The 20,511-nt window shown below is 39.3% G+C and overlaps 6 protein-coding genes across 7 annotated transcripts in view; 4 read left to right on the top strand and 2 right to left on the bottom strand.

Annotated features, from left to right (window-relative positions):
- The window catches only part of LOC104817314 (sphingoid long-chain bases kinase 2, mitochondrial), a 3,175-nt gene extending 3,068 nt beyond the window's left edge, over nt 1-107 (bottom strand). For both annotated transcript variants that reach the window (XM_010546462.1, XM_010546463.1), the window contains exon 1: nt 6-107. In XM_010546462.1, coding sequence (XP_010544764.1) covers nt 6-35 — 30 coding nt within the window. In that variant the 5' untranslated portion in view covers nt 36-107. The remainder of the gene's footprint in view (nt 1-5) is intronic.
- Nucleotides 108-403: 296 nt separating this feature from the next.
- On the top strand, nt 404-2,514 carry LOC104817309 (protein BPS1, chloroplastic). The gene is made up of 2 exons (XM_010546453.2): nt 404-516; nt 1,285-2,514. The coding sequence occupies exon 2, from the start codon at nt 1,296-1,298 to the stop codon at nt 2,343-2,345; it is 1,050 nt and encodes a 349-aa protein (XP_010544755.1). The 5' UTR covers nt 404-516; nt 1,285-1,295; the 3' UTR covers nt 2,346-2,514.
- Nucleotides 2,515-2,623: 109 nt separating this feature from the next.
- Nucleotides 2,624-5,493, top strand: LOC104817310 (mitogen-activated protein kinase 12). The gene is made up of 7 exons (XM_010546454.1): nt 2,624-3,087; nt 3,188-3,520; nt 3,745-3,874; nt 4,191-4,328; nt 4,458-4,790; nt 4,889-5,072; nt 5,150-5,493. The coding sequence occupies exons 2-7, from the start codon at nt 3,354-3,356 to the stop codon at nt 5,314-5,316; spliced, it is 1,119 nt and encodes a 372-aa protein (XP_010544756.1). The 5' UTR covers nt 2,624-3,087; nt 3,188-3,353; the 3' UTR covers nt 5,317-5,493.
- A 464-nt stretch (nt 5,494-5,957) lies between these two features.
- LOC104817308 (RAB6A-GEF complex partner protein 1-like) lies at nt 5,958-13,586 on the bottom strand. The gene is made up of 23 exons (XM_010546452.2): nt 13,228-13,586; nt 12,989-13,096; nt 12,465-12,613; nt 11,781-11,862; nt 11,239-11,651; nt 10,440-10,872; nt 10,123-10,346; nt 9,701-9,896; nt 9,423-9,562; nt 9,176-9,350; nt 8,953-9,006; nt 8,535-8,714; nt 8,292-8,404; nt 7,951-8,133; nt 7,675-7,732; nt 7,513-7,572; nt 7,361-7,402; nt 7,136-7,263; nt 6,905-7,040; nt 6,742-6,819; nt 6,528-6,644; nt 6,369-6,431; nt 5,958-6,281 (listed from the first exon to the last, which is right to left on the bottom strand). Exons 1-23 carry the CDS (start codon nt 13,372-13,374, stop codon nt 6,180-6,182), a joined length of 3,381 nt encoding a protein of 1,126 aa, XP_010544754.1. The 5' UTR covers nt 13,375-13,586; the 3' UTR covers nt 5,958-6,179.
- A 2,076-nt stretch (nt 13,587-15,662) lies between these two features.
- Nucleotides 15,663-16,668, top strand: LOC104817307 (E3 ubiquitin-protein ligase RHA1B-like). Its single transcript, XM_010546451.2, has one exon. The coding sequence runs from the start codon at nt 15,894-15,896 to the stop codon at nt 16,416-16,418; it is 525 nt and encodes a 174-aa protein (XP_010544753.1). The 5' UTR covers nt 15,663-15,893; the 3' UTR covers nt 16,419-16,668.
- A 1,586-nt stretch (nt 16,669-18,254) lies between these two features.
- On the top strand, nt 18,255-19,401 carry LOC104817605. The gene is made up of 3 exons (XM_010546854.2): nt 18,255-18,470; nt 18,632-18,690; nt 18,786-19,401. Exons 1-3 carry the CDS (start codon nt 18,291-18,293, stop codon nt 19,399-19,401), a joined length of 855 nt encoding a protein of 284 aa, XP_010545156.1. The 5' UTR covers nt 18,255-18,290.
- The last annotated feature ends 1,110 nt before the right edge of the window (nt 19,402-20,511 follow it).

The raw sequence follows: 20,511 nt of genomic DNA, 5'->3' as shown, positions 1-20,511 counted from the left end.
TAGGGACAAACGGCTACGTAACTGAAACATACCATTGGATCCGGCTCCGGGCATCGTCATGCGATCGTCGTCCTCGTTATCAACGAACCGATTCGAAACTTGTGCCCGAAAGCCTCTGTCTCCCTTAGAAGGTTTGTTCAGAATTGGGCTTATATCACGTGGGCCCATTAACCAATTAAAAACGATAAAATTTCTAACGAAACGACGACATTGCTTGGTTTTTTTTTTTATAATCCCACGAAATCAGCTGCTTATTGGGTGTGGACTTTTCTGCAGCCGACGTCTACTGTTGAGTGAGACAAAATATAGCTCACCGCCAATAGTATCTCGACACGTGTTCAACTATCACATGGTTCCCTGACAGCCGGTGAGTTTATCACAACTCCATCCGTTCCGCTAAGGCCACGCCTGAGCTCCTCCTCTCATTTTCCTCTGCAAAGACCGAAATTTCAAAGAACCAAAAGATCGGTTCGTAAACTTCTTATCGAATTTCTCATTCTCCGGTGACTTGCTACGGTATAATTCTCGGTATCTTGCTTTTTCCGGCGTCTTACGTTTTTCTGTTTGTGGAATTTCTCTGTTTTGTTTTTTGGAGAATTTCTGTTTGCTTTGTAGTTTCTTTTTCTAGATTTTTAGGGTTAGGGTACACTGTTGGTGGAAGTTTGTGGTAATTCGTATTCTGCCATAAGGATCCGTAGTTTTGGGTGAGCTTAATCAATTTTGCTTCGCGTTGACTTTTTTGTTTAACTGGATTTTGTTTGGTTTCCGTGTGATTCTATGGAACTTTTGGGTGGAAGATCAAATGTTTGGTTTTTGTTAGAGCTCAATTTTGATGATTTGTCCATATTGTTCGATTTCTGGGCGTCTTGTGTCACAGGTTAAGACACGACGGATCTTTTTTTTTGTGTGTGTTTTCCGAACTCTTGTCTATTAAAAATGCTGGAAACTTTGAAGATGTTCTGTCAGTTGCTAGATTTAAAACCTTGTTACCTTTTACAGACTTGAAAAAGTCAGGATTTTTCCTTTGTTAGCCATTTTATTTTAAGGAACATAACATGTCTAACATTGACTTGAAAATTGAAATCCGAAAGTTCAAATCAGAACCTTTTGTTTGTCGGGATCCATGTCACGGATACTACACTTATTAAATTTTTGTTGATCTTTTCCATTGCTTGGTGTTTGGCCTTCATGTGTTTATCGGCTAGGTCATTGTTCTACATCTTGATGGAAAAATAGGCTCTCTGTAACGGTTTTGTATTCTGACTCTTTACCTTGGTATATCAGAGTTGTTCAGAATGAGCCGACCTCAAGATCCACCACGCGGTTTCTTTCCCTTTGGAAACCCCTTCAGGATGTTATCTCCAAAGGGCTCAGATTTGTCTCCATGGCTGCTTTCTGTGTTGAATGACTTTGAGTTGGTCTTGGCAGAGAGGCTGAAAAAACTTATTCCCAAGAACAAGGATGACATCCTCACCATATCCTGGATGAAGCTGGCTATGGAGTCATTGTGTGAGACCCATAGCGACATAAAGATCCTCATAACTGATCTCCATCTTCCTGTATCTGATTGGGAGGATAAATGGATAGATGTTTACTTGGACATAAGTGTGAAATTGCTGGATCTCTGCAATGCTTTCAGCTCGGAGCTCACACGCCTCAACCAAGCGCACCTTTTGCTCCAGTGTGCCAAACACAATCTGGAATCCAGTTGCTCCGAGAAATACATCCGGGCCAGGTCTTCGCTCGATAGTTGGAGGCAACACGTTTTCTTGAAAAACCCTCGGATTGGAAATTGCTGTGCAATTTTGCACAGTCTCGTTGAATCCCTGAATTTGCCCAAAGTCAAGAACTCGCCCAAAGGAAAGGTTCTCATGCAGGCTTTTTACGGTGTCAAGGTTCAAACAGTTTATATATGTAGTGTTTTTGTCACGGCATTTTCTGGCTCAACAGAAGATCTTCTGGCTTTGTCTGTTTCGGGAAAACCGCTGTGGGCAAAGGCGGTTTCTGATCTGCAGATCGTTGTTAATGCAGAAATCAGAAACATAGTTTCCTCTGGTGGAGCCACAGTTCTAAAAGAGCTGGAAGCCATTGACGGAAGTGTCAAGAAGCTATATCCCATTATCCAAGATGGAATGAACCCTATCGAAGTGGAACCATTTACGGATTATGTTCTTGAAATGGGAAAGAAAGCGGAGGAATTCTCTCAAGGGCTGGATCAGCTAACGGAGGAAGTTGACGAGTTCTTCAAAATAGTACTAAGTGGGCGAGACACGTTGCTCTGTAATCTCAGATCGACCGACTCGGCCTCTAACTCTGCAGTAGGAAGAAATGAAGGGCAGAGGTGAGCTAACACCAACTGAAATACAAATACAGAGCCAAAGGGGTATGAAAGCATGTATTGTATTTGTCTCTAAGCTTGTTTGTATTAGATTATGTTCTGTACTAATTAACCTGCGTTGTCAGCTTTTATAGAAATATCCTGAAGTTGGTTTAAAAAATTATCTCTTTTTATTATGTTCAAGTTCTTGGATTCATCTGAACTCTGAAGCATTGCTCCGCTGAGGGAGACGACGGCGTTATATATATATATCTCTATATCTATATATATATACTATACTATACGAGTGGTTGTAACACTTTCAGTAATTCTCCTTTTTTGCCAAGAAATATGTAAATCCTGACTTGGGATCACAGTCAAATGTCGATTCGTGCTAATAGGGTTTCTCGACGGCGTGATTGCAGCCGGAATTTACAGGATACCGGATGATTCCGGTGCAATTAACAGTATGAAGCTCCGATAGGATTCATTCATGTCGAAATTTTCTGATTTGTTTTTTGTTTTGGGAAAAGTAGTGCCCTTTCCGAGTTTTGTCCGGATACTTGTACAAAATCCAATCTTTATGGACAAGATTCATGTTTTTTTTTGGGTAAAGGTCGGATCTTTTTGAGTTTGGGAGGCTGTCTTGATGACCGAGTGCATCATGTGACCTTTGCACATAAATTACTTGTGTTGAAGCTCCATGTGTCAAGCTGAGAGTGATAAGGCTTTGTAGCAGAAACCCTCACAGATCCTCTGTCTGAAAAAAGGTTAAAGGCTTTGTTTTTTTGGTTTTTGATTCACGGGTCTCTCGAGATCGTTTACAGTTCAAAAGCTTCACATGGCTCCCTTTTTTTTCTCAACTTCCAGGGAGGGAGAGAGAAAAAAGCACCCAGAAAAATGTGGAGACAGGTCGAAATCCGACAAGCCTTTTTCATGAGCCTCATCTCTCCTGCCTAAGAGCTCTCAGAACAAGTCGCCGGGTCCTGTATGGTTTAGCTCTGGTCTGATTTTGGGGGCATCAGGAGAGAGAGACATGTCTGCTGAATCGAGCTCAGGTTCCAGCGATCACAGCATCAAAGTTGTACCCACGCATGGCGGGCGCTACATTCAGTACAACGTGTATGGACAGCTCTTTGAAGTTTCCAGGAAATATGTCCCTCCCATTCGTCCGATCGGTAGAGGTGCTTGCGGTATTGTCTGGTGAGTATTTTCAGACACGAATCTTTGTCCTTGTAGTTGAAAGTTCATTACTTTGTTGAATGTATCTGTTTATTGAGGCTGCTACTTCATTTAAACCTTACAACTTTGTTCAAACTCATGGCGAAAGGCCTGCTCTTCTGGTTATTGATTCATGATCATGAATTAACTGACTAAGATTCTATATGGGGTTTCTGAGAAAAGTTTCATAATTCTGGTTTCTCTAGTGCTGCGGTGAATTCAGAGACGGGAGAGAAGGTGGCCATCAAGAAGATTGGTAATGCTTTTGATAACATTATCGATGCCAAAAGAACACTGCGAGAAATTAAGCTTCTCAGGAACATGGATCATGAAAACGTAAGCCCCAACGACCCGGTTTCATTCTCAGTTGATACCAGAAATCTAAGTGCTGCAGCTGCAGTGTCTGCTTTCAGACTGATGCTCTGTTTTTACATGAAAGCTCTGTTTTCTTGTCCGTTTCTGCGTTTATACTTGTTAGAGTCCTCTCTCTGCCAATAGTTTCTTACAGATGCCTCCTGTCTTCTTCTCAAGTGTTCCGGCTCTTCATAAATGAGGCAAACTGAGATATCTCTGCTTTCTTTCCAGTGTATCAAGTTTAATTCAGTCGCCCTCTTGATTCTTTACTTATAAGCTGCTTAACTTTGTGTTTTAGGTAATCACTATCAAGGATATCATCCGACCTCCACAACGGGAGAATTTCAATGATGTTTACATCGTCTACGAGTTAATGGATACAGATCTTCAGCGAATCATTCGTTCTGACCAACCTCTGAGCGATCACCAATGTCGGGTAGGCATCTGCTCGTTCCGTTGAATGTCATCTTTCTTACATGCTATGGATCTTCATACTTTAGTGCTCATTAGAATCATAGATTATGGAAATCAGATTTGATGTGGTAACTTACTGCAATTCCTGCAGTACCTTCTGTACCAGCTGTTGAGAGGGCTCAAGTACGTGCACTCGGCCAATGTGTTGCATCGCGATCTAAGGCCGAGCAATTTGCTTCTCAGTGGGAAATGCGATTTAAAGATTGGAGATTTTGGGCTTGCAAGAACGACTTCAGAGACAGACTTCATGACAGAATACGTTGTGACCCGCTGGTATCGAGCTCCTGAGTTACTCCTGAACTGTTCAGAGTATACTGCAGCAATCGACATTTGGTCAGTGGGTTGCATTCTTGGTGAAATCATGACGAGGCAACCGTTGTTTCCGGGCAAAGATTATGTTCACCAGCTTAGGCTTATTACAGAGGTAATAACCCGAGTTTGGGTTTCTGTCTTTTGCTGTCCTGAACCAGTGGCGTCATAATGCCATTACCTGACCATCGTTCTCCTGTATTGTTGGAACAGCTCGTAGGTTCTCCGGACAATTCCAGCTTAGGATTCCTCCGGAGTGACAACGCAAGAAGATATGTCAGGCAGCTTCCACGATACCCAAAACAACAGTTTACTGACAGATTCCCGAACATGGCACCGGCTGCTGTTGATCTTCTGGAGAGAATGCTTGTCTTTGATCCTCACCGGCGTATCACAGGTAAAAGACTAAGATCGTAATGCCCCCTTTTCAAGCTGAGTTCGAACATTAAAGATTGTGCCTTTCTGGTGGTGTAGTTGACGAGGCTCTGTGCCATCCGTACATGTCACCTCATCACGACATAGAGGCAGAACCTGTCTGCTCGGCTCCTTTCAGTTTTGATTTCGAGCACCCTTCTTGCACTGAAGAACACATAAAGGAGCTCATCTACAACGAGTCCGTGAAATTCAATCCACATCACTGAAATCATTTCTCGCCCCGGGAAGGGGAATCGTCCTGAGGGTTCGATTATTCAGGCAAAGACTCTGTCTCAACTGGTACCTGTCCTGAGTTCAGTGTGAATTCAGATCAGTTCCATCTTTTATCTCAAAGCCCATTTTAGTTGTACATTTGCTATGATATATACATATATATATATATATGGAAGACGCAAAATTTGAAAGCTTTTGGTTATTTTTAAATTTTGATCCTCTAAAGGATCAAGGGGGCAACAGAGAAATATTTCTTTGTAAGAAGAGCTCTTGAGCTCAAAACATCAGTCGTCGGAGTTCATCGCTCATGCAGAAAAACCCGTGCAAAGATTCATACCCTCTCTGACGAACCCTCCTTTCCCCACAGCGGTTTTGATCCGTACACGGACTCCGGTCGGAAGGCGGTGATGTCCGCCGCTCTGACAGCCATCGATCACCATCTGTCTCGTCGGACCCAATATGTGGGCCCACATGGACTCGGTCCAAGACGGAGGCTTTCATTACTTATCATCTAATAACATGCAGTATTCTTAAATTTAACCAATTTTTCAACTGAACGAGCAAGTTCTTATACGAAATCTTCAAGAAGAACACATCTTGGAGGACAGAGAAGAGGATAACATAAACATGAACATGAACATGAACAGTTTCTAAAACTGAACGAACAGACATATAATGTAAGCAAACAGTGTACTTTGGTAGAGGAACTGCGATTATTTTGCCTTTGGGTCATACCATATACCATTTATCTACACACGTGAAAAGAGAGAGTAACAAAACGCTTGATGTTCTTCTTCAAGTTTATAAGAATATGGAAAGCATATAAAATAATAATACCTCACTATCAACACCATTTTCAAGACACCACTGAACCTGTCTTTGCTTCTGCGGCAGTCCCCGACAGCTTGTCTTCTAGCATCTCGAGCAGCTCATTGTACTGTCCGAAACTAGGGTTTGACTGAAACAAACAAACAAAAATTGCTGAGAGAATGGTAGAGAAGACAGACAGGGGAAAGGGTTGATAGTTAAGAAGAAAGAATATAACCTGTAGTGTCATGCTGTATGCATTCCACAATCGCAGATCATACCGGAAAAGATCATAAAGAACCTGTGTCCATATTAAACACATGGAAGTTGGTGAGCGAACCCGAAAATGGTGGAAAATTCGAGTTTTGAAAAATGGTTTGGAAAGGAATCATCATACATCGGACCGTCTTAAAAGGGTAGCTAGAACAACGATCCATTCTTTGAACTTCACCGAGCACATGTGAGCCAGTAGGAATTCTGCGTCCAACCGGCTTTGTAGTACACCCATTTGCAGCTGAAAAATGATTGGGTAATATAGGATGAATACAATTGTGGAAGAAAAATATGCAAGAAAGCACCACAGTTTAACATCTACCAACTACTACTAGTACCTTTTGCCCAATCAGTTCGAGTCCTGAAGCGAAATTCTCCAACCGTGCACTACCATATCTTTCTCGTTGAAGAAAATCCTGGAATAGTTACTAAATATCTTAATACCGGTCCAACCATAAGTGAATGGAGACATACAGATTTCTATCCTCGGGTTTCTCTTACCACAACATCAAATTGAGTGCCTTTCACAAATGCAACTAGCTTTGAGAGTTCCTTCTCCGACATCAAGTAGCTAGCATGACTTTCCAAAATGTTCCTCACGGAAGCAACATGAGGACTCTGCTCTTTGAAAGAGGAGCTGCTTCACAGAAACACAATTCAAATGCTCACACTCAAAAGGCAATTAATTGCACATTGTCGACAATTGACCAGTAACAAAGTTATGGTTCCAACCTTTTATCCAGAGATGGGTTCTTCTGGCTGGAACGGAAAAGAAAATATCCCAGGAGTGTGGGCGATGATTTTTCTGAATCTGTTGGTGCCTGTTCAATCTCTCTTCCAGATCTAAGCAAAAACCTCACCTGTGAACATAGTGAGGAAAGGAGATAATGATATTTGCATGAATACGAGCTTCAAAATGTCCTAAATAAACAAACAACAAGAACACCAATAAAATACCAGCTCTCCGGCGAGATCATACAAAGATTCATCAAGTGTTGCCTGCATACATTCAAATGTCTATTTTTCAGTATTTATAATCATCATATGCAGTAAAACAGAAAGTAAAAAAGGGCCCAGGATATAAATTCCAAAACCGATGACAAGATTACTTGCAATAGACGTAATGCACAATACTGACTGACTGCAGCACCTTCCAGCTTTGCAATCACCTGCACCACATCCACATTTACATGGTAAATAGAAAGAAAAAAATCAAGCACAGAGAATTACTTATTGAACATTATCGAGAGGAGAGAACTTCAAATTCTTACAAGTATATAACAAGCTGCGGTACGATACCATCTCCGCTGGAAGCAGTCCTCAAATAGCCTAGAGCCGAAAAAGAAAAGTAAATCAAAATTAGAATCTTCGTATAATGCATAGATTGCAATACACAGACAGCAAGTATACAAACATTGAATAAATTTTCAATCCTCCACAACTAAACACTGAAACAGAATCAAGTATGTGCCATAGGGTATTAAAGGCTAATACAAGTTGCAACAAACAAAAAACATCAACCCAGAAATAAAACTAGGAAAACATACTCTGTTGATCTCCCAGCGGCAGAGAACAAATCTGCCCAGTGACGGGCATCAGTTTTCCTGGCAACACTCACGACCACATCATGGTACTCCGAAAAATTCTTTATCAAATCACAGGATTTCTGCAAAAGGGATACTTTCTGAAGATGCCTATGACCTGAGTTCTGGATCTTGTTAACATTCGGCCTGATAGTTTCAAAATATCACATATTTAGAAAACAATAAAGCAAAGCAAGGTAGAAGGTAGCAATTAAATCTAATGATGCTTCAAGAAGACACATGTGTAACAGACCAAATACATATAATAAAGATTTATTAGAAGTAAAAGCAATGATTGGATATACCTAGAAATCTCAGCATCAAAAACAGTGAAAAGAAGCCACTCAAGGCAATGGGAAAAGTGAGGCTTCTCCGCTGATAATTGAGCCAAACGTAATGCCTCTTCATTTTTGTCTCTCTGCGCACATCATAAGAGAACAAAAAATAAGAATACTAGTGTAGTTATCAGCAGGATAGAGGAAGAAAGAAGAACATGATGTAGACAGAAAAGCCATTATACTAAAAGAAAAAGTGAAAAGAAACAATACCTGAAGGAGGTGTCGGAGCAAGCAATGGAGTATAGTCTGCGCCTGAGGTGTAGGTTCAAAACATGGAAACTCTGTACATGCTGAAAGTGACATTCTCTGAGAAACTCCAACAACAACACCAGCATTGGGTAGAAGTCCCAGTGGGTACACCTCACGATCAAATTCCAACTCAGGATCCAACTAAAAGATAAATTATTTATGAAGTCAAATAGTGTTTGAGTCCAATAGATCACACGAAAATGAGTTAATGGATGAAGATAATCTCATTTATCCAAAGAAGACATGTTTGAACATACAAATGTGGACCGTCAGACGTGATGGTCACTGTCATGGACAATAGAAAGATAATCTAAATTTAAAGGAATGAGGAAATAACATCAACGACAATAAAAAAGCTGGGCCTTAGTAACATGCATACCTGCAAGAAATCCTCCTGTTTATATGGATCAGCACCTAGAGAGGGATACCAAACCTGTAAAAAGTGAGCTTTTAACAAGAAACCAAATCAGGAAAGCAAAAAATACTAGGACCAAGTAGTTTAGTAGTCGTTCAATCATCTTCAATCATTCTAAGAAAATGAAAAACAGACATGGATCCATGGTACAATATGACCGAAAGCATCCATGAAGCAGTAGAATTACCTGCATTCCCCTATGCCCATAATCTAGCCACGATACTTCCTCGACTAGATTTGTCTTTTCCTCAGATTGACAGCAGGTCACCCAAAATAGCTCAACAGAATCTGTAAGTTCCCTCTCCCGTCCATCAACCAAATCGAGAAGTGACAGCTCCCCATTTGCCCTCAGTATAAGACACCTAAATAAAACAACAAAACCATTATACATATGAGAAAAACCGAAATAGATGTTCTATTTTATCGATAATTACCTTGAAGGTTCCCCGTCTGACAAACCAGCAGACGAATCATTATTCACATTGCATTCTCTTGGATGCTGATCAGGAACAAACCGCATAGCTGCTGGATGGCTCTTTGCCGTCATTATGGACAATTCCCGTACTGCAGAAAGCTGTTTGTCATTTTATTACTTAAAAGAGCATGAACAGAAACTCGAGCACTCTCAGGAAAAGAGAAAATTCCATTTCTGAGCATCCACGTCTACTGAGACTGATAGCAACTAAATTATAGACTAGAAATAAGTAATTACCTCCAGATCCGGTTTGCTGGAAGGAGTCAATTCACCACATATTTTGACATGGAATATTTGAACGTCAAATGGAAGATAAGAAACAAGTATGTAATCCTGATACACATCCATCACCATTGGTTTTGCAAGGAGGACCTTGCGACAAAGTAAAGAGCTCTGATCAAGATGATATCTTGGATAAAAAAGTAACTCATACCTGCAATTGATAAATGAAAACATAAGTGAGAAAACATAAGAATATTTAAGCAAAACAAAAGAACAGAAAATATTTAGCATAAATTAAATCACAATGAAATGCGAATTTGCCAGACTTCTACCAAATTTCATTTTTCCACAGATTCATTGACATACAAAACCGCTTGCCAATCGTGTATAATGATAAAGTTGTTTAAATACAACCGAAGATATAAATTGGCTCTCACGTGTCTGAACCGTCGATGTAGTTGCAAATGACCACAATCTTTCCCAACCATAACAAACCCTTGCACTGAATCTTTTGTTCCTGACTGACATCTCCAAACACCCGCCATTTCTTCAATCGAATGTCATATAAAATAAGACCATGGAGGCCAGCAACTGCCATGTACTTCCCATCCGGACTAGCTGCCACATGTCGAACAGGCCAATTTTGAGCAATGTAAGACACCTGGTCCAAGGAAATAAAATATATCAAAAGCTGTTTCAGTGGATGCTGCTGCAAGGACAGCCAAAAGATATTACAAGTATGTTGACACTCAACTGGTATTTTAAGATGTAAAAGCTTAAGCTCGTCAGTGTCCTCAGACTGAACCATGAGAAGTCTGTCTTCACCATAAATCACCTGACGAACATATGTTTTTCCTGAAACTCCTCTGTTCAAGCAACATTTTCCAAAAGAAAATGCAAGAATTCTGTCACAAGATGCCTCCTCGGTAGCATAAAGTCTATATCCATATTCATCCCACTGGATGACTGATGTGCCATTAATCAGTGGTTCATATTTACAGTCTTGGCTTGGCTTAATTTTGGGAGAAGAAGCAGAACTTAGCCCAATTTGGCGAATGGTTGACATCAATCGACATCCAGAAACGGACCAAACACTGAGGCCTCTCAACTTCCATCCAACTGCAAAAGCAGAATTATCAGGCGTCCATGCAATACTACTGACAGCCCCAGTGTCCTCCACTGAATACCTGCAAGTAATAAGATACAGTATCTTCAAGCTTGTATCAAAATACACATAACATGAAGAAAATTATAAAAAAATCAAAACCAATCACCACTATTACAAAAGGGAATTTTGTGGAACTAGTCAAATTCAGCATTTCCAGTTTCTAGAAGTTAGAACAAGGATAATCCATCGCATCAAAACTTCCAGTAGCAAAAACATTACATTCTTGTTTCTACGCAGTTACATGAGATGGATGACAAGGACTTCTTCTGGGGAAACGGGAAAAGGGAAACCTACCAAAACTAGCTTTATAGAAATAACCCTTTAAAACTAAAGCTGGAATCAAAAGAAGACCTACAAGGCAATAAAGTCGCAGCAAGTTACTTACCCCCAATCGTGCAAAGAAACCGTGCGTATGAGAGACATTGATTGTGAGAGGTCATATAATTCGACCACCCCTCTACTTGTGCCAATAGCAAGAATTTGTTGCTCTGGAGCCGCTGATGCACAAACAGCATCACTAACCAGCCTCTTCTCAGCTTTAATACTCTCAGTATGTTTTAAACCTTTCTTAGTTACAGAGCATACCACTAAGTGCCCATCAGAATATAATACAAACAATAACCTCAAACGACTGCAGAATTCCAGCTGAACAATGGCAGAGTTTGTTGAGCTTTTTTCATCACAGGCAAAAGCAGCCGAAGCCTCTCCAGAAACTAGACCATTACCAAGGGAGTGCGGCGAGAGTCTATCATCTTTGCCATCACAAAGATGGGGGTCGAAATTGAAAGCTCCGCCAAACTACGAAGACAAATGTGAACATGTCAATCACATGTCCTGAATGAAAAGAATAACAAAATCCAGAAGAGAGTTCCAATATCAGAGATTCAGAACTATGAAAACCAGACACAGGAGGCAAGTCTAAGGTACCTCTCCTTTCCAGGAAATGCTATGCAAACATCCATCAGAGAGTCCCATTAGCATAGTTTTGCTGTCACTGACAATGTTGCTCCTGCACACAAAAGAAGGGAAAGAATAGCAGCCAAGGTGACACCAAGGCACTGATTGACCAAGGGCATAATCTACATAGACTTCCACTTCATTCAGGCCAGCTGCTCATAACCAATTAGTGGAAATGAAGAGCAGCACTCTCTTTTAACCAAAGAAAAAAAATGGAAACAACTGAAACAGAATATGAGGAGCGAAAAAACCTACAAGTATTCTAAATCTGCTTAAGCCACCATTTTGTAGAGTTTTAGCATAGAAAATGACACTACAAGCTTAATCTCCTACATACACGTTCAGCATAAAAGAACAGTATAAGAATGGACATAGTAGATGACCTAAGGAGTTCGTGTGCTAGATCAATTCTAGTAATTTAAAGAGACATCAGCAAGAGGATAATGCCAAACGGCCCCACCCCCTACATATTTATCTCACACCAAAGAATACAAATTCATTCGAATCCAGAAAACAAAACCTCAGCAAAGAAGATCAAACCACTCAGCTCAGACTGAGACTTGACCTAACAATTCTAATCCTAAAGAATCATTGTGTGGAATATGTTTAAAAAACATATGAACAAGAAAGACAAGCAAGGGAAAAGGAACTTACACAGAGATGTCTTTACCAGCAAAAGGGACCTGCTCGCTTAGCAAAATTGATATGGACGCAAAAAACAAATCCGAGGGTTGTCTCTCGCCAGTTTTTATTCTTTTATCCGTAAACTTGATTTTGTAAATATGAAGGAAGAAGGCTGATGTCTGAAAAAGTGTAGTAAGAACAACAACACTGAAAATGGTGAAAACGCATGTGTGAAAGCAGATAGTTGATTCAGTTCAATAAATGCACAATCAAACCAACGATAAAAATCTTAGCTCCACGACTAAAGGCTGTCAAGATTTCATTCTCGAGCAAAATTCAAATTTCTGAGGACTCGGAATCTCATCCCCGTAGCGCTCCTAATACTTGGAGAAAAGGGTTATACACAATTATACGTATAGAACAATATACAACGCACTTCCTACACTGGGTTCAATCGATTGACTGTTTGACAGAAGGATAATCTCATCAGCTAACAACCGAAGCTAGAGAGAGAGAGAGAGAGAGAGAGAGAGAGAGTTACAATGCAAACTTACAAGAACAGCGATCAATTTGGCGTCAGGACTCCACACAGCTCTCATATTCTCCCCTTCTTCTCGCACCGACTTCTCATCTCTGAGGTACTTCCCCAACCTCACTCGGTGCTGGACAAAGACCCACCAAAAGAGGCAAATGAACACCCTCGTTTACCACCTCTAAACCCTAAGTTCCGGTAGGAACTCCGACACTGCGAATCATAAAGACAGCTTAGAAAATGCAGAGACAGACGATGCACCTGAGAAGAGCCCCAGAGCTCCAAGTGCGACGGAGAGACAACGAGCAACAACCGGCCGGCGAGCTTGAGGTACACTACGCGCTGCGAAGACGGACACGACCCCGGTTCCAAAGGAATTACCTGCGGCCATCCGTACACCATATACATCTCGTCCCCTTTCCCGAGGAAATTCCGACCCCTACAATTCACTCTCTACAACGGATCTGATTCCGAATAGATGAAACCAGGCACTACGTTCATAGATAGAGATCAGATGAGCGTTTCGACAAGGAGAAGATCGAGAAGAAGAGAACGAAGAGACTGGATCTCACAGATCCATTAACGGAGCACGGAAAAAGAAACAAAAATTCGTGTATTGGCAAGTGGCAACAAACATAAAATTGACGAAGAAAAAAAAATGAAATTTAACTGAAGAGAAAAAAAAAAGGAAAGAGCGTTAGTGGATCGGATTTTGGCTAACAGGCCTATTTGGATGAGTCAGGCCCAAATGAGGCCGATTAAGCCCAATTAGAAAGGCCCATAACAAATATCCCTTATCTATGTTTGGCAAATTGGCGATGTAAATGGTTTTTATTTAATGATTATTCAACTTCGATTTTTAATTTAAAAAAAAAACATTCCAATGCTAAAAAATCTAACATTAATATTTTAAAAAAAATCAACAAAAATCTAATAAATGATTTTAATAAATAAAATAATTTATATAATTTAAAACTTAAACTTTATTGATGATTTTGTTCTCTGTAATTAAAAATAATTAATGAAAGAAAAAGCACCAAAACACGTGAATGTTAGCGTTATGACACGGAATAATATAACACAAACATGATGGGGGTGGGCGTTATGTCATGGCGAGCCATTATTATTGTTATCGGGATTTGGAATTGAATGAAACATGACACGAAGGGGGGAAGGGGGGAGAATTACGTGAAATAAAAATGGGCCCCATTTACATCTAGGGGTTTAATTACAAGTGCAGTCCATAGAATAACAGTGACATGACAACAGAGTGTGACCATGGATCATCGAACACCTTAAGAGGCGATTGGGCCATGTTACTCTCTTTGTCTCGGCCTCCCCATGCATTTCACGACAACCCATCTCTCATCGGTTACTCCTTTGTACTCACCTCCTTGGATATATATACTATATGATTGATATTATACATATATATATATAGCTTATTTGATCGGTCCATTCGGTGAATTATTTGGACCTACCTTTCTTATTGAATGGAATCTATAAGAATGATAATATGAATTCAAATTTGGATAGTTCAACTGAAATATAGACGCAAAATGGTGGACCCAAAACATTTTATTAACTGGGTTGCTAATATATATACACACATATAAATTTGTAAGTATAAATTTAATTTCGGTTTGTAATCATACTATTGATCAAATGAGTCCGTCCATAGAAATGTATAGCATGTGTATCGTCTAGAATTCGAATTTCAAATTTGGGGAGAGAACATATAATCCAAATCATATGGATGACTTCTGATTTCCGATTAGTTTGGATTTTGGTAAAGAATATCCGATTATAAAAAAAATGATAATGGGTAGAAAGATGATATGTGGTAGAGTAAGACTGTCTCGGCCAATGCACAGAGCCGTTCGAAGGTTCAGTTCAGTGTGGTCGAGTCGAGGTGACGGATCCGGTGGGTCCATGCCACCGACGGCTTTGTCCCCTCCCTCTCTCTTTATCTCCTTTAGTCGGTCCACTTTACTCGGCTGAAAACAATGCCCCACTTTTTTTTCTTATTAATTATAAATTTCTTGAATTTATGCTTTAAAAAAAACAATGTATTGATTATAAATTTATTGGATTTATGTTTTTCCCATTTTTTTATAAAAAAAAACCATTTTCAAAATGGAGCCTTTGATTGATTCTCATTGTCCTTGATGCAATCATTCATATGACCCACACCATTCTTTTTCTTCGTTTTCTTTTTTCCTGTCCTTGTAACGCTTCGACCTAATTTCTTGTATAAACCAATGTGTATCTATGTGACATATATATATATATATATGCTTGGCTGTTACCATTCTAACGATTGGTAATTGTATATATAATTCCGAGATTCCCATAATGAAATTAAAAATGAACCGACTCTATGTGTCAATGAAAGTAGATAGTTTTATACTCCACTTATTTTTTTCAATTCAAACCCTTTAAATTTAAAGAAAATGAGAAAATTCAGCGTATATATATAATGTTCTTATAAATTAGTAATTGCAAAGTTTAACTTAAATATTTCTTTGTTGAAATTAAACTTAAGGGTGATCATTCCACGTCAAGATCCTGCGCACATGTGCGGTTTATGTTCCAAGAGCTTCTCATCAGTCTATAAATCCCACAATGCCTGTGACAATAACAAATCACAGACCAATCCTTTTTTTCTTTTATGCTTTTTCCCACTCATTCTTTCTCTTTTCATTGGAGCTTCTAAGAATAATTTCACAGTCATGTAGCTTTACCACCGGTCGTCTTCCTCTATAAAAGAAACTTCCCGTAAGTAAATAACAACTAATTTTTCTTCCACGGAGAAACGGGAATAAGAAAGAGGAAGAAGAAAGGGAAGCTGAAGCTGAAGCTTTTTGTTTTCTCTTTCTAGAATCTAACCGCCGATCGCATTTTCTCTCTCTTCAAACCCTAGCTCCATGGGCTTTCCTGTCGGGTACACGGAGGTTTTCCTGCCGAAGCTCTTAGTCCAGACGCTCTCCGTTCTCGGGTTCATCAGAACCATCGTCTCCTCCCTCTTCCGCTTCCTGGGTCTCTCCGATTTCCTCGAGATAGATCCGAGTTGGCCCGATTACTCGTACCCCACCCCGACACCCGACTCGTCGCGCCCGCCCTTCTCCGCCCTCCTGATCCGCGAGATCCTGCCGGTGATAAAGTTCGACGACCTGAATCCCGGCGCGTACGGCGGAGATCTACCGGAGAGCTGCGCCGTCTGCCTGTACGAGTTCGAGGGCGGGGAAGAGATCCGGTGGCTGAGCAATTGCAGGCATATATTCCACCGGACGTGTCTCGACCGTTGGATGGATCACGATCAGAAGACGTGTCCTCTCTGTAGAACGCTGTTCGTCCCGGATGAGCTGCAGGACGAGTTCAATCAACGTCTCTGGGCTGCCTCCGGCGTTCCTGATTTCTACGATGTGTACAGTCCGGTGCCGGAGTTGTAGATACGCCCCCTTATCTTTCTCTTCTTTTAACTTTTCACCCCCTGTACTCGTAATTATTTCTCTTTTAGCCCCGGCTGATTTTAATTTACTCCTTACACCCACTCTGTAACACAGATTGGAAATAAAAGGGAAACAAAGAAAAGTTGTACTGTACATTTTGGGGTTAAATTTTAAATTTTCCGGGGTCGTTTGCGACTAAATCAAGGTGATTTTTCTTGATTTAAAGTTTGGACCCTTAAGTTTCCATTTATAGTAACTCTAAGTGCTTAATTTAATACATGGAAATGGTTAAACCGAGTTGTTAGGATCTTGTCAGTCCTTGGACCAGAATCTATGGTTTTTTTTAATCTATCTTTGATTTTCCCTTTGAATGTTATTTAATGTATGTGTCAGACTTTTGTATTCGAACAAGGATCTAAGTTCAGTTTCGAATCAAATTCAAATGTAATAATTGACTGCGAAAGGGTTAAAAAAAAACAAAGTGAAAGTTAAGGATCTCATGAAAAAAAAAATTACAGCCGAGGGACCTGCAGATTAACCATTTTATATTATATGATCAGTTGAATAGTATTTTTTTCATTAATTTTACTTTCTTCGTATTGTTTAACATTTCTTTACTTCAATTATCTTAAAGACTTAAACCTTATATTTCTTAACATGAAAATATAGTTGATCCTATCACTATTTGTTCACGTGAAGATGCTACTTACCCTTTTTATCTCATCTTTTCCCATAAAATATCGAATGAATTTTGTTTTTAAATGAAAAATTTTATTTTCAGATTTATTTTGAAGTAAAAATTATGAGATATATTTTTAAGTAAAAGAGAATAGATAAAAGATTGTTGTTAAAATAAAATATTCTTCTAACCACAAAATATAAAATAAATTATGTGTTGGTTATGCTTTTAGATTTTTAATAACGACCAGCTAGAATTCGATTCATAGACAGCGGAAATGTTATCGTTCGTGACCTAGTATTTCGCATGGCGCGCAATTACAATTTCAAATTTAAATAATTTTTTTTATAAAACGGCGTATTTATAGAAAATGTTATAATGATCTGTATCGGTAAATACATACATAATACCACTTTCTTACCAAAAACGTTGCTTATACGCCCTTTTTGCATTTGGGGGGTAAATGGTAGAATTTGATTATTACGATCAATTTTTTTTTCTTGGTCTTTTTATTCGTATGTTAATAATGATTTACCGTATTCAAACGAATAAAATAGAAACAAATAATCCCTAGTACTATCGTTTTTTTTTCTTCATGTGATTGATATTATTTCTAGGGGACTCAACGGTATAATGCGACAATATTAAGGAAAATAGAAACAAACGGTCCCGAGATTAATTTGGATCTTGGTTCATCATATCCGGTTACAAAATATATATATATATATATAAACCGGGTGCAGTTGAAGATGACCGTATGTTATGATTACTCTCCATTTGTAAATATAAGGAAAGTTCTATAGTTTCCATTGCGCGCTTGTACAACGAATAATACCTTATTCTCTTTAAATATATTGAACTTATTTTTGCTGGAAATTAATCGTGTTAGATTTTATTTGGACCACATTTAATAATTTAATTACTGATAATCATCTAATATATTCCACGGGAAATTCCAATTAAGGGAGAGTCTAAGCCAAACAGGGGAAAAAAATGAACCAAAAAAATCCATGTATACAGATATTTGCATGTATAGGTGTGTCAGCGCAAATATTAGCAGACATTTGGAGACTAGCAGTGTCGTCGAAGCTTGTAATAACCATTACAAAGATACTCTCTCTCTCTCTCTCTCTCTCTCTCTCTCTCTCTCCCTCTCACCGTGTCTCTGCGTGTATGTGCGTGTGTGGGATGTGATGAGAATAAGGAAGAACCACAAGGCGGAGGTTAGAGAGTTTCTGTTCCCGGAGCTGCCGGCCGGCGAACCTCTGCCGCCGGCGTACGACTGTAAGGTCAACCGGTCGCCGTGGGACATCCCTCGCGGCCAAGACCCTTTTGCTTACACTCTTCCCCTCCCTCCTCTTCCTCCTCCCCACGTACGTTATACATATCTCACTTCTCCATTGTCATTTTTTTATTATTAGGGTTTTTACATGAGTCGAGACCCACCCATGTTGTGTCGCGTTAGGGTTTCGTGTTTTTTTTTTAATTATATATATATATATATATATATATGTCGTCATTTATTGGTGATCAGATCGTCCGAGACGCGGCCTGGTCGAAGAATCCAGAGGGCGAATATGATGATCCAATGGGGTATTCCACTAAAACTAATTTCTCATCCTCTTGGATAACGATCAATCTGTTATTATATTATCTCATACAGGTTTCTTAACTATTCTCTGACATAGAGCCACGAGTGTGAAAGGCAATGCCGAGGGAGAGAGAGAAGGGAGCGAGGTTGATGAACGAGGAGAAGAAACTGAAAAGCATAGGTCGGATGACAACTGGGAAATCAGAGACAAAGGCAAAGACACACTGAAATATTACCGAAGATGCAGAAAGAAGCCCCTTGCCGAGGTGGCGGAGGAGAAGGAGAAGGCGGATACTTGGCCGCCGCCGCGTCGGAGCCAAAGATCCACCGCTGGGTCGAACCCTGATGACGAGCAATATTACTATTACTCGAGGTTTGGGCGAAGACGAGGCAAGAGTACGAGAAATGGCGGTCCAAGTGGTAATAACAAAGATAATGGAAGGGAAGACGACAAAGTGGAAGCCCCTTTGGACAGGGAAATGTTAGAAGATGCTAACGAAGAAGCTGAAATCGTCGTTGCTGAGGAAAAGAAAGAACACGATACTGAAGTGGACGATGAAGACGATTGTCCTGATGAAGACAACGAGACAACAGAAGCCGACACCGAAAACAGTGAAAAGAGCGATGGAAATGGCGACGAAAGCATTGGCGATTCTTTCGAAGGTGGTATGGATGAAGACGATCGTTATTGGCTATATGGTATCACCAAGTAGAAGATGTCAGAAACTGAAGTTGTCTGATGCAGACTGAGAAAAATGAATAGACGATTCACTAAGGGAAGAACACATCTTATCCTTGGAAATCAAGAACGTGACTCCTTGGTATGCGGATTTCGTTAACTATTTGGTTGCCAAGGTGGTACCCCCGGAGCTAAGCTACAACGGGAAGAAAAAGTTCTTCCACGATGTTAGAGACTTATCTTTACTATGATATTGAATAACTATTTTTAAAATAGTTTTAGTGACAAATTAGAAGAAAATAGGTTCAGAATTTATAATTTGGTGTAGGTTATATCTATTTGGTAAATCAAACCGACTAAACCGGATTTATAGTCTAATAGGGCTTATGGCTCCATTTTGAATGACATTTGAAAATTAAAAATTCGTGATTATGAAGAATTGTCAGCCGCTTCAACTCATTGGACAAATTCTAAATTTTATGATATAATATTTCAAATTATTTATTTGAGAGAGGATATAGATAAGGTCCAATTATGCAGATAAGATGACATCTAATTAGACAAATTGTCTACATTTTTATGTGTATAATATTTTTAGAATTTATTAAAAAAAAGTAACCAGTGTATTGTTTAATCCAAAACACCTTAAACATTTTCATAGATATTCAACTTATATTTGTAAAATAAAAAATCCATTAGATATTTCATACTAAATTTTCTATTTAAATTTTTAAAAAAAAAAAGTTGTATAGATCTAGTTTTGCTCCCGACGATGCATGTACGAAAACCAATTTAGTCGGCGGCCAAAATGATTTATTATGGAAATAAAATAATATAGTTTCATCAAAACCCGGGAACGTAAATATAATCTTTGGTCTGCATGAACTAATCTTAGGTTAAATATTTATATATATATATGCATGAAATCGAGAGAATATTTTTATTTATAAATAAAATAAATAAATAAATGAAAAGCACACTATTTTCTTGAATGGACCTTCACTTGTGATTGTGGTGGGGGCAGGCGAATTCATTCCATTTTCCATTATTTGAGTTTTTTTTTTTAACAAAAAGTGCAGACACCACTCTTGCTTGTCCCAAGAACCCTCTCATGAATCTTTGGACTCCTTGAACCCCGTTTCCT

Source organism: Tarenaya hassleriana, unplaced genomic scaffold (genome assembly GCF_000463585.1).
Source record: "Tarenaya hassleriana unplaced genomic scaffold, ASM46358v1 Cleome27, whole genome shotgun sequence".
Classification (NCBI taxonomy): domain Eukaryota; kingdom Viridiplantae; phylum Streptophyta; class Magnoliopsida; order Brassicales; family Cleomaceae; genus Tarenaya; species Tarenaya hassleriana.
Note: the sequence above shows the minus strand (reverse complement) of the source record. Positions and strands in the feature narration are given on the sequence as shown.